Genomic DNA, 13,067 nt, shown 5'->3' with positions numbered 1-13,067 from the left:
AATAATATATAAATACAGTTGGTTTTCTCTGCATATTTACCCAGACTTACATTTTCTCTTTCATAATAATCATCTTAATGGGTTTAAAGTAATATGTCTTAGAGTTTTTAAATTTCTTTGATGATTAATGATATTGTATATTTTCTTATATACTTGGTAGACTTGTGTAAGTAATGCTTATTCAAATCCGTTGCCTAAGTTTTAGCCTAGTTATTTCTTTTCTTGCTTTTAAGGATTTTTAATTTCTTACGTATTTTTATATTAACCTCTTATCAGATATATAATTTGCAAGTATTTTCTCATAGTTTATTGATGGTTCTTTATATTCTTTTTTACATTCATTTTTGTTGATCATTTCCTTGGCTATAAAGGCGTTTTGCAGTTTAATGCAATTCTTTGAATATCTTTTTGCTTTTGTGGCTCCTGCTTTGGAGATCATAGCTAAAGAAAGTCATTGCCTACACTGATTTCAGAAAGCTTTTCTCTTGTTTTCTTCTAGTGGTTTTATAGTTTTAGGTCTTGTTTTTAAGGCCTTACATTTGTTATTTGTTTATAGTATGAGGTAAGGGTATAATTTCATTATTCTGTATAGGGAGGACTAGTAGTCCCCATACCATTTATTGAAGAGGCAGTCTTTTTCCCATTGTACATTCTTTGAACCTTTGTTGAAAATATATTGAGTGAAAATGCATGGAGGAAGGGATTCTTTATGATTCCATTGGTCTGTGAGTTTGTTTTTTATGCCATTATCATGTTGTTTTGATTGCTGTTCTTTTGCAGCATATTTTGCTTCAAGTCAGTTGGTATGATGTTGTTGGCTGTGGCTTTATATACACTTTCAGGGTTTTTCTTTATTCGAAAAATGTCTTTGGAGTTCTGATAGAGATTGCATTGAATTTATAGATTGCATTGAGGAATATGCACATTTTAAAGTATTCGATCTTCCAATTTAAAAAATTGAGTATCTTTCCATTTCCTTGCATTCTGCTGCTTTTGGGGGGGTGGAGGTGTTGGTCATGGGGTTTGAACTCAGGGCTTAAGAGCTTTTCTCTCAAGGGTAGCCTAGCTCTATGTAGCTCTTGGAGCCACAGTGCTATTCTGGCTTTCTGGTGGTTAATTGGAGATAAGAATCTCAAGGATTTTTCTGCCTGGGCTGGGTTGGAACCTTGGTCCTCTGATCTCAGCCTCCTCAGGAGCTAGGCTTATAGGTGTGAGCCAGCACCCAGCCTTCACTTTATTTCATCAAGTTTATAACTTGCAGTGTACTGGTCTTCACTTTCTTGATTAAATTCATTGTTAAGTGTTTAATTTCATTTTAGACATATTAAAATTGGAATTGTTTTCTTGATTTCTGTCCATTGATATCTGATTTTTTTTAATCCTACAACTTTATTGAATTCATTTATTAGGGTGTGGGTTTGTTTAGTTGGTTTGTTTTTTTATATATTTGTTTATATTTTTATACATACAGCAATCTTCCATGCAAACAGGAACAACTTTCCTTGTTTGTTTCTAACGTGATACCTTTTGATTCTCTCTCTTCTCTAATGCTGAGTAGTATACTATGCTGCGTAGTAGTGAGACTGGACATTCTTGGCTTGTCTCTCATCTTAGAGAAAAAGTTCTCAACTTTCCACTAGCAGTAAGATTGTCATAAATAGAATTTAGAATAGGTTACATTTCTTCTGTGCTTAATTCATTGATTTTTTTAATCATGAAAGAATGTTGAATTTTCATTAGATTATTTTTCTACATCTATTGAGATGAATGCATTTTGTGTTTTTTTATTTCTGTCTTTATATAAAAATATGGTGAGAGACAAGAAGAAATAGGAAGATTTTTTTTTAAGGCCCAGAATGAAAATGTGAAATTTGTATTTTAGATTTAATAGAAAATGTTAGCAATTACTGTAGGTAAAAATATATTTAATGTACTAGACAAAAACAAAAATTATAGGATTAGATAAGTTATAGAAATTCAGAAAGTGAGAGCTGGGCACCAGTGGCTTACTCCTGTAATCCTAACTACTCAGGAGGCTGAAATCTGAGGATCTCAGGTCAAGGACGTCATGAGACTTCTATCTCCAGGAAAAAAAAAAAAAAAAAAGCCAGAAGTGGTGCTGTGGCTCAACTGATAGAGTGCTAGCTTTGAATACAAAGAGGCTCAGGGACAGTATCCAGACCCTCAGTTCAAGTCCCAGGACTGGCAAAGAGAAAGCAAGCAAAAGAGAGGAAGGAAGGGAAGGAAGGAAGGAAGGAAGGAAGGAAGGAAGGAAGGAAGGAAGGAAGGAAGGAGAGAAGAAAGGAAGGAAGGAAGGAGAAAGAGAAGAAAGAAAGAAAGAAAGAAAGAAGAAAGTAAAGGAAGGAAGGGAAGGAAGGGAAGAAGGAAAGAAAGAAAAAAGGGAAGGAAGGAGAATGTAAAAGGTTATAACTTTCAAATTCTCTCTCTTTCTCTCTCTCTCTCTCTCTCACACACACACACACACACACACACACACAAAGTGAGGCAGGAAAATTGTGAGTTTAAAAACATTCTGGGCTACATCATGAGTTCAAGGCCAACCTGTGCTAAATAGCAAGACTGTCTCAAAAAGAAAAGAAGAAAAAGAACGAATAGAGAAAAAAATAAAACTTTCATATATGCTTTATTTTGACTAATTCAGATGATGACACTGAATTGTTTTTCTTTTAAGATTAAGAGCAAGAACTGCAAATATTTAGTATTTTACTTTAGGTTTGGGCCAATTCAGTAAGGAAAAGAAATAAAAGACACAAGATTTTCAAAGAAAGAACAATAGTGTCATTATATGTGGGATGGGAGCATATACTTAGAAAATCCTAAGGAATCTATAGACAATTTACTAGACCTAATAAGAGACTTTAGTAAGTTACTGGGTACAAAATCAATATGCAAATACATATTTGTATTTTATATATCAGCAACACCCACTTAGAAAATAAATTCTTAAGTATTCTTTGCAGGGACTGGGAATGTGGCTCAGTGGTAGAGTGCTTGCCTTGCATGCCTGAGGCCCTGGGTTAGATTCCTCAGCACTACATAAACAGAAAAAGATGGAAGTGGCGCTGTGGCTCAACTGGTAGTGCGCTAGCCTTGAGCTGAAGAGATGAGGGACAGGGCCCACGGAGTTCAAGCCCCACGGCTGACAAAAAAAAAAAAAAAAAAAAAAAAAATATATATATATATATATATATATATATATATATATATATTCTTTGCAATAACATTAGAAGTGATGAGTATCTGACAAAGATGGGGCAGAGTGACCAGGTTAAATGCACAAAATGTCTTATAGAGAAATTAATAAATATTTACAATAAAGGAAAAACAGTTCTGTTTTCATAGACTATTAAATTCAATATTATAAAGATATAACTAAATGTTGTACAAGTACCAGTCAAAATCTCAACAAGATGTGTTTGGAACTTAGGTAGCTAATTCTAAAATATTTACACAGATGCAGAGAGCCAAAAATACCTAAACATTCTTGAAGATAAAGAAGATGGGATTTAACTTACCTTATATTATGAAGCTTTAATTAAATAAGACATTGTACTCTTGGTGTAGAGTTAGAAAAGTCAACTAGTAGGACAGATTAGAAAGCCCCAACATATGTCCATTCACACATACACAGGATTTACAACAGAAGTGTCACTTCAGAAAAACAGGGAGAGGGCCGCTGATGCAGTTCATCATGCTGGGATGATTGGATTTCCATATGGGAAAAAATTAAATTACATCCATATTTCATCTCATATAATGAAATTGGCTTCAGGTAGATTATGGACCTAAGTGTGAAAGCCACAAACACTGCTCTCTTCCAGAGATTTCTAAAGAATATCATTGGCTGCCTGTGACCCTGAGGTTACTGCAAACTGTGGCCTACAAGGCTTCCCCATTAGCCCAAGCTGAAAGGTTAGCTTTTTATCATTTTTGATACACTTTTTCCTGCCTTCCATGTGTTCTCAACGCTGTAGTGATTACTGCTGAGTCAGAAATAGTATATTCCTTTGTGAGGCTAGAATTGGGGAAAGAAGATGACAAAACATCATAAAAAGTTTTAATCTCATGTCCTCTTCTGTCTATGTTTGATGCTTTGATCTGAAAATGGCATCCAGAAAGGATGATTCCTTATTGATGTTTTTGTCCAACCAAACTTCACATAGGCCCCATAACTTTGTGTGACTCTTTGTATATAAGCTTTGTATAAGCCCATGGTAGTACAAGCAACTGGCTGTAAGGAATCTACAGCCTGTTATTTACAACATTCAGGAACCCTTACTATCTGTATTACAACTACCAATTGATGTTGCATAAAGCCTTTATTAAAACAGTCAGGTTCATCCAATGACTCTGCCTCTGCTTTATACTTGAGAAAACGTTAGAAAAAAGAGGATCTCATTTTTTACATTATAGCTAAAACTATATTTATTCAAAAAACACATTAGAAGCATCTGCGATCTGTTGTTAAAAAGTTGCCACTTTAAGACTATCTGAGAACACTTGCTCCCTCTTCACAAAGAATGCTTTTTACAAGTCATCAAAGTCATACAGGTGTTTTAAGAACATGTATGCTCTTAGTTACATGACAGAAGGGGACTCAATGGAGGTCAAATTATAGTAATCAAAAAAGAAACAAGTAAAATATTTGTTATTTTTAAGAGAAAAGGAAAAGTACAGGAAATGGCTGAGCACTCAGCCTGGAGATATGACTAAGGAAAAACAAGAAGACTAGAAAGAAAAAAGTCCTCTACAGGTTTCATTCAACATGAGGTTCTCTACTAAGGAGACTTGAAGGCAGAATTGCGGGGAATGTCTGATCACCTGTGACATCTGGGAAATGTCAGTATGCAAATTACAAGGAGAAAGGCTGTTCATCACAGAAGATGAAGGAAGAACACTACCTGTATGCACAGCATCTACCAGAAGCCAAACAAATGTTAAAACAGTCATAACTGATATCTGATATCAAAGAACAGACTCACAGCTGATATTAACAGACTGAAGCTTAAGCCTACATTGTAGATAAGAGATAGCATTATCTAACCTACTTTTACAAAAACGATTTTTTGAATGGAAAAAGGTAATGTCTGTGATTTCATGTTAGAAAACAGTTTCTTTTAAGACAACAGGCAATATCTATAAATGACTGAGCCCAATTTAAAAATGAGCAAGGAACTTAAATGGACCTTTATTTCTTCAAAGAAGATAAACAGTGGCCCCAAGTATACAAAAAGGTGCTTGGCATCATTAATCATTACAGATATGCAAATGGAAACCAAATGCTGTGTCACCTAAACACATGTTTGAATGACTATTAAAAAAGTAAAAAATGAATTTTGATGAAGGTATGAAAAAATTGAAACCATTGTACATCTTGTGCACTGTTGGTAGACAGGGTTTACTGATAGAAGAGATAGATAACAAATACTTTGGAAAAGTATTTGGAACTGTCTGATAAAACTGAACACCTGCATGACTCAGAATTGCTGCTTCAGGATGATGTAGCCAATAAAAAATATATACACATACACATGTACCAAAACGTTAATAGAAATTCTGGTTTCCAGTAACCACAATAAGGACCTTAGAAAAGTTGACATCCCATCTTAACAAAAAATAACAAGTTAAACAGACACAAAACCCAACAACTCTTCCTGGATTCTTAAGAAAGAAGACACAAGGCAAACCAGTGTTTCCAAATATTGGAGAGACAGGGGAATACAAAAGATCACAGCTACCAGACCATAGATACACAAGTGGAAAATTGTGGCAGGAAACCAAGTTAGAAAAAATACAAACTATAATGAGCAAAGTTCTGGAGGCTTACTGTGGAAAACTCTGGGAGTTAAAAGTTCCAGAGGATTCAGTATTATAGGAACTACACAGTTTTTTAAGATTTACCTCCAGGAGCTCAATTGGGTTTTCATGATAAATATCGGGGGGGGGGGGGGGGGAGGAATATCCTTTGTGCTTCTGTTTTGCAATGGAGCAAGAAAAAGGAATTGTTTGAACTATGTACCTTCTAGACAAGGCCTGCTCTCAAAACAAACTAGCTTTTAACCTGCTGGTATATAATCAGAGACCAGCTGACTTGGGGAAAGAGAAATATTCAACTCCAGTCAACTTTAACCTTCCACATTGGAGAAAGAAAATACCTAATCCATCCAACTGTAGCCATCCTATCCCACCAAAGAAGGGAGAAAAATGCTGAGGAATACATGTGAGTTCACAATCTAGAGACATCAGTTTCATAAAAACTGACATCACAGGACAGTAGAATGTCCTTTACACACACTTCGCCACTTATTACTGTTGGCATACTTACAGCAGTTACTTTTACCTGGTACATCATGTCCACCTACCAAGAAAAAAATCACAAAACATACCTAAAAGCAGAAACCATAATTGATATTTACAGTAGTATCGATAATATACATTGCAGAGGAAGGAGCCAGAAGAACATTCTCCCCTGCTCCTGGATAGGAAGGATCAATATCGTGAAAATGTCAATATTTTGCAAGGCTATCTACAAATTCAATGTGATACCTATCAATATTCCAACCTCATTCCTCAAGAAAATAGAAGAGGCAATCCAAAAATTCATATGGAACAATAAAAGACTCCGAATAGCAAAAACTCATATGGAACAATAAAAGACCCCGAATAGCAAAAATGATCCTTAACAGAAAGAACAGTGCTGGAGGAATATCAATACCAAATTTCAAACTCTACTAAAAAGTCATAGTAGTCAAAACAGCTTGGTACTGGCACAAGAACAGACCTCAGGACCAATGGAATAGAATTGAAAGCCCAGAAATGAACCTACAGGCATATAGCCATCTAATCTTCAATAAGGGAGCTAAAAAAATAGAATGGAAGAAAAACAGCCTCTTCAGTAAATGGTGCTGGGAAATTTGGTTAATCACTTGTAGAAAACTAAAGCTAGATCCTTATATATCACCCTACACCAAAATCAACTCCAAATGGATCAAAGACCTCAGAGTCAAAGCAAACACTCTGAAAACATTACAGGATGGAATAGGAGAAACCCTAGGTCTCCTTGGCACAGGCTGAAATTTTCTTTTTTTTTTTTTTTTTTTTGAAATTTTCTTAATAGAGACCCAGAAACACAACAAATCAAAGAAAGGTTGGACAAATGGGATTGCATGAAATTGCAGAGCTTCTGCATGGCAAAGGACATAGCTAGCAAGATCAATAGAAAGCCCACGGATTGGGAGAAGATCTTCACTAGCCATACAACAGATAAGGGTCTCATATCTAAAATATACCGGGAACTCAAAATATTAAATCCCCCAACAACAAATCCTCAAAGAAACAACTGCCCAATAAATAAGTGGGCTAAAGACTTAAAGAGAAACTTCTCTGAAGAAGAAAGAAAGATGGCCAATAGACACATGAAGAAATGATCAACCTCCCTAGGTATAAAAGAAATGCAAATCAAAACAACATTGAGATACCACTTCACCCCAGTTAGAACGGCAAAAATCAAGAACTCTAATAACAACAGATGCTGGAGGGGATGTGGACAGAAGGGAACCTTACTTCATTGTTGGTGGGAGTGTAAACTTGTTCAACCGCTTTGGAAAGTAGTATGGAGATTCCTCAAAAACTCCACATAGAGCTCTCCTATGACCCAGCAATCCCACTTTTGGGCATTTACCCAAATGTGTACAAACAAGACCACACTAAAGCTACCACCACAACTATGTTTATTGCAGCATTATTTACCATAGCTAAGATATGGAACCAACCCAGATGCCCCTCAGTAGATGAATGGATCAAGAAAATGTGGTATGTATACACAATGGAATTCTATGCCTCCATCAGAAAGAATGACATTGCCCCATTTGTTAGGAAATGGAAAGACTTGGAAAAAATTATATTAAGTGAAGTAAGCCAAGCCCAAAGAAACATAGGTCCCATGGTTTTCCTTATTTGCAATATCTAGTATATGTATGAGTCAAGCAGAAAAGGTCAGATAAGGTGATGTTAGGAAAATGAACCCTAAGATATGTATTTAAATGTTTTTTTTCTTTCGCATTTGTTTCTAACGCATTTATAAGGTATATCTTTGTTGCTTTGTACGTCCTTCCCCCACAGTATAACCCCTGCTTTCACTGTGTTTGATGTCGGTATAATTTGTGGAGGGGAAGGGGAAAAACAAGTCGTTTAAATAAGGATACAGGTGGACCCGTTGCAGCAATGAGAAGTACAAGTTGTCATGTCGAAAACAAACTTTACAACTTTGGTGGGGGGCGGGGAGAGGATTAGGTGAGAGGGGCGGGGGCAAGGCAGGGAAGCGATGTGAAGAGTAAACAAAGGAGGATGCTACAATGCTTGAAAGAAATGTACTCATTATCTTGCCCATGTAATTGTAACCCCTCTGTACAGTATGTTCACAATTAAAAAAAAAAAAAGACTTAAAGAGAGACTTCTCTGAAGAGGAAAGAAGGATGGCCAATAGACATATGAAGAAATTCTCAACCTCCCTAGCCATAAAAGAAATGCAAATCAAAACAACATTGAGATACCACCTCACCCCAGTTAGAATGGCAAAAATCAAGAACTCTAATAACAGATGCTGGAGGGGATGTGGACAGAAGAGAACCTTACTTCATTGTTGGTGGGAGTGTAAACTTATTCAACCACTTTGGAAAGTAGTATGGAGGTTCCTCAAAAGACTCCACATAGAGCTCCCCTATGACCCAGCAATCCCACTTTTGGGCATTTATCCAAATGATCACAAACAAGACCATACTAAAGCTACCAGCACAACTATGTTTATTGCAGCATTATTTACCATAGCTAAGACATGGAACCAACCCAGATGCCCCTCAGTAGATGAATGGATCAAGAAAATGTGGTATATATATACAATGGAATTCTATGCCCTCATCAGAAAGAATGACATTGCCCCATTTGTTAGGAAATGGAAAGACTTGGAAAAAATTATATTAAGTGAAGTAAGCCAAGCCCAAAGAAACATAGGTCCCATGGTTTCCCTTATTTGCAATTACTAGTATATGTCTGAGTCAAGCAGAAAAGGTCAGATAAGTTGATGTTAGGCAAAATGAACTCCAAGATAAGGACTCAAATGTTTTTTTTCTCTCTTGTGATTGTTTCTAACATATTAAGATTTTTTTGTTGCTTTGTATGTCCCTCCCCCATGGTATAACCCCTGTTTTCACTGTATTTGATGTTGGTATAATTTGTGGAGGGGAAGGGGAAAAACAAATTGTTTAAATAGGGATACAGGTGAACCCATTGCAACAATGAGATGTACAAGACATTAGGTCGGAAAAACGAGCTTTACAACTTTGGCCAGGGGTGGGAGGATGGGGGAAGGGGAGGGGGCCGGGGCGGGGGGGGGGGGGGGTATCTTCCTATCTGGAAGGGATGGGAAGGTGAAACAAAGGAGGAGGCAACAATGCTTGATAAGAAATGTACTCATTACCTTGCCCATGTAATTGTAACCTCTCTGTATGGCATTTTCACGATTAAAAAAAAAAAACATTCCTCTCTTTCTCATGCAAATTGATGTGCTCATTGACCATATATACATATAAGCACAAATAAGAATGACATCATTTTTTTAACTACAAGAAATCAAAACTGAACATTCTGATGAAATAAGACAGGAGAAAAACAAGTTCCTTAAAGAGAAAGAACGAAAGAACAGTTCTCAGAAACCATGCAAACAGATTAGAGTGAAACATTTAATGTGGCAAAAAGAAAGAAAAAACTAGAATTCTGTGCCCTGTGAAATTATCCTTCAAAAGTGAAGGAAAAACAAAGACTTTCTAAAACAAATAAATATTGAAGTAATTTGTTGTCAGTATCTGCCCTCCAAGAAATGACTAAAGTTCTTTAGAGGGAAAATAATATAGGTCAGAAATTCAGGTCTGCATAAAATTTGGAAACAAATCAAGTATCTATCAGTAAAACAACTTCTATCAGTAAAAAAAAAATCTATCAGTAAAAACAACTATGCTATAAGCTGTAGCAAAGATAAACAGGTATGCAACATAGATAAATCTTACAAAGTTTAGTGAAAGAAGTAAAACCACAAAAGCATGTGGTGTGATTATATTTTCATGAGATTCATCAACAAGAATTAGCTGGGCACTGGTGACTCACAACTGTAATCCTAGCTATTCTGGAGGCTAAGATCTGAGCATCACAGTTCAAAGCCCACAAGTACAGAAAAGTCTATGAGAATCTTTTTTTTTTTTTTTGTCGGTCGTGGGGGTCTATAAGAATCTTATCCCCAGTTAACCACCAAAAATCCAGAAGTGGAGCGGTCCTAGAGTGCTACCATAATAGAGTGCTAGCCTTGAGCCTAAACGTTCAGGAATAGTGCCTAAGCCCTGAGTTCAAGCCCCAGGACTAGCACACACACACACAAAGAAGGAAGAAAATAAGTTTTGGTGTGAAACAAAATACGGAAGTCGGTATATCATTGAGATGACAAATATTGATAGGAAGGAATGGTTACTTCACCTATGAGCAGAGAAAGGAATTGTAATGAACAGATATACAAGCAGAACTTCTATTTCACTCCTCTCTCATCTAACCTCATTTTATAGTTAGTGTTACATCATACTTATACTTTATGTACTTTACTTTATGTGTGCTATACTTAATATTTTGAAATGTGTCTTTTATAAAAGATAAAAACATTATATTCAGTCTCATTTCCTGTTCTGCAATCTTTTCGTGTTATTCATCTATTCCACTTAGATTATTAATAGCAGTTATGTTTAACTATTTTGACTTTTCTCATCCCCATAGAACTTGTTTGTATATATTAACTTCAGAATAATAATATGGTAAGTAATGTTAGACTTTAAATAGTTTTGCTGATGCTTTTTCTTCTGTCAGTTTGTTAAAATATATATTGTACTGTCTTAACAGATTGTGTTGAACAAATATTTTCTCTTTAAACATTTTCCTATGTAGGTAGAAATACTCCATTTCCTTATATCTAGGTAGCACTTTATTAAGATCAAACCATTGTTGCAAGATGTTAAAAGATGACTCTTGCTGGTAGAATTAAGGAGTAGAACAGCTTTTCAGAAGTGAACTAAGTACCACTGGCAAAAGCAATGCTGGGTTGGTGATGGAGTGTTTCATATGGCTCTGTTTGCTCCTGGTATCATCAGTAGTTGAACTGGTATAACTAGTAAAGTAGTACATTGTGTTTTTAGCAATCCTTCAAAGAATCATGAGGTTTTTTTGTCATAATCTAAGAGTTCTTCTTCCTAAAAATTAGCTCCAATATAGCAAATATCATCCTCATGCTCTATGGCATGAGAGGGTAGTTAATGGTGGTTCTCCTTATTCTGTAGTCATAGTTTAAAACCCAGTTGTCAGTAGAATATAGGAAAACAATAAAGCAGTGGCATATCCCCTAAGAAAACATCTCATCAAAGTGTGTTTCTTTATTGTAGGTCTTTCACACCTTTCTGCTGTTCCCAACAATTGAACGATTATCTGAGTCACCCAATGGCAGGATTGCCACTCCAATATTGTGCTGGCTTCGCTATGTATTCTACGTTCCTGGCTACTTTGTACTTAAACTGTGTCCTGAGATAATCAAGTCCTTGGTGATCAAAATGAGCCTTCATCTCATGAACATGAAGCGTGAATGCTTGCCACAAGAAATATTACAGCCGTTCTGCTTCGGTAAGCAAAAGATGATTTAAAAAAATCTTTGAATAATTAGGCAGAAACGTTTCAGTTTAACATATTATTTTATGTGTGCAATGCATCTTGATCAGTTTCATCCCTTTCATCATTCTCCCACCCTCCATCTATCTCAACCCCACCCATCAAGTTATATAAGGAAATAGTAGCAAAATAAGCTCAGACAGTTGATAAAATCCCAGCAAGCCATTGCTGAATTTTTTTTCCTCCAAAAGTTTAAGACTAGAAATAAAGAAAATTCAAAATTGAATGATAGCTAGCTTTCTTTTAATCTTACGCTTCTTATTTTCCACTCCACTGCAAACATGGAGAGAAGCATTCAGTGGATAGTGTACAGCAGGTCTGAAACCCATACAGAAATCCAGGGTGTGCCCTATTAGTTTACAATTTTGCAAAAACAGCCTGAGAAAATCAGGCCCATTATTTCTCCTTTACATAATTTTTGGAGGAGTCTGCATTTTAAAAAATGAATAAATAATCACCATTGTAATATATTTAATATTGGGTGCTTTTGCTGAATATATTTTCTGAATGTGCAAGGAAGTATTTTTGGAACTTTATTTTTTTTTAATTTTTTATTGTGAAAATACCATACAGAGGGGTTACAATTACATGGGCAAGGTAATGAGTACATTTCTTATCAAGCATTGTTGCCTCTTCCTTTGTTTCTCCTTCCCATCCCTTCCCATCCTACCCCCCCCCCCCCCCGCCACCCCCAGGCCAAAGTTGTAAAGTTCATTTTTTCCACGTAAGGACTTATACATCTCATTGTTGCAATGGGTCCACCTGTATCCCTATTTAAATGGTTTGTTTTTGCCCTTCCCCTCCACAAATTATACCAGCATCAAGTACAATGAAAGCAAAGGTTATACCGTGGGGAAGGGACATACAAAGCAACAAAGAAATCATCTTATAAATATATTAGAAACAATCGCAGGAAATAAAAAACATTGATCTTGCTAGCTATGTCCTTTGCCATGCAGAAGCTCTGCAATTTCATGCAATCCCATTTGTCCAACCTTTCTTTGATTTGTTGTGTTTCTGGGTCTCTATTAAGAAAATTTCAGCCTGTGCCTCAAGGAGACCTAGGGTTTTTCCTATTCCATCCTGTAATGTTTTCAGAGTGTTTGCTTTGACTCTGAAGTCTTTGATCCATTTGGAGTTGATTTTGGTGTAGGGTTATACATAAGGATCTAGCTTTAGTTTTCTACAAGTCATTAACCAATTTTGCCAGCACCATTTACTGAAGAGGCTGTCTTTCTTCCATTCTATTTTTTTAGCTCCCTTATTGAAGATTAGATGGCTATATGTCTGTAGGT

At 36.0% G+C, this 13,067-nt stretch overlaps 1 protein-coding gene across 3 annotated transcripts in view; it reads left to right on the top strand.

Moving 5' to 3' along the window:
- Ldah (lipid droplet associated hydrolase) overlaps positions 1–13,067 on the top strand; it is a 90,109-nt gene that overhangs the window by 45,461 nt on the left and 31,581 nt on the right. For all 3 annotated transcript variants that reach the window (XM_042680801.1, XM_042680800.1, XM_042680802.1), the window contains exon 5: positions 11,493–11,727. In XM_042680801.1, coding sequence (XP_042536735.1) covers positions 11,493–11,727 — 235 coding nt within the window. The remainder of the gene's footprint in view (positions 1–11,492; positions 11,728–13,067) is intronic.

Source organism: Dipodomys spectabilis, unplaced genomic scaffold, assembly GCF_019054845.1.
Source record: "Dipodomys spectabilis isolate Male_0828 unplaced genomic scaffold, ASM1905484v1 ptg000066l, whole genome shotgun sequence".
NCBI lineage: Eukaryota > Metazoa > Chordata > Mammalia > Rodentia > Heteromyidae > Dipodomys > Dipodomys spectabilis.
The sequence above is the reverse complement of the archived record's forward strand: the minus strand, read 5'-3'. Positions and strand labels throughout refer to the sequence as shown.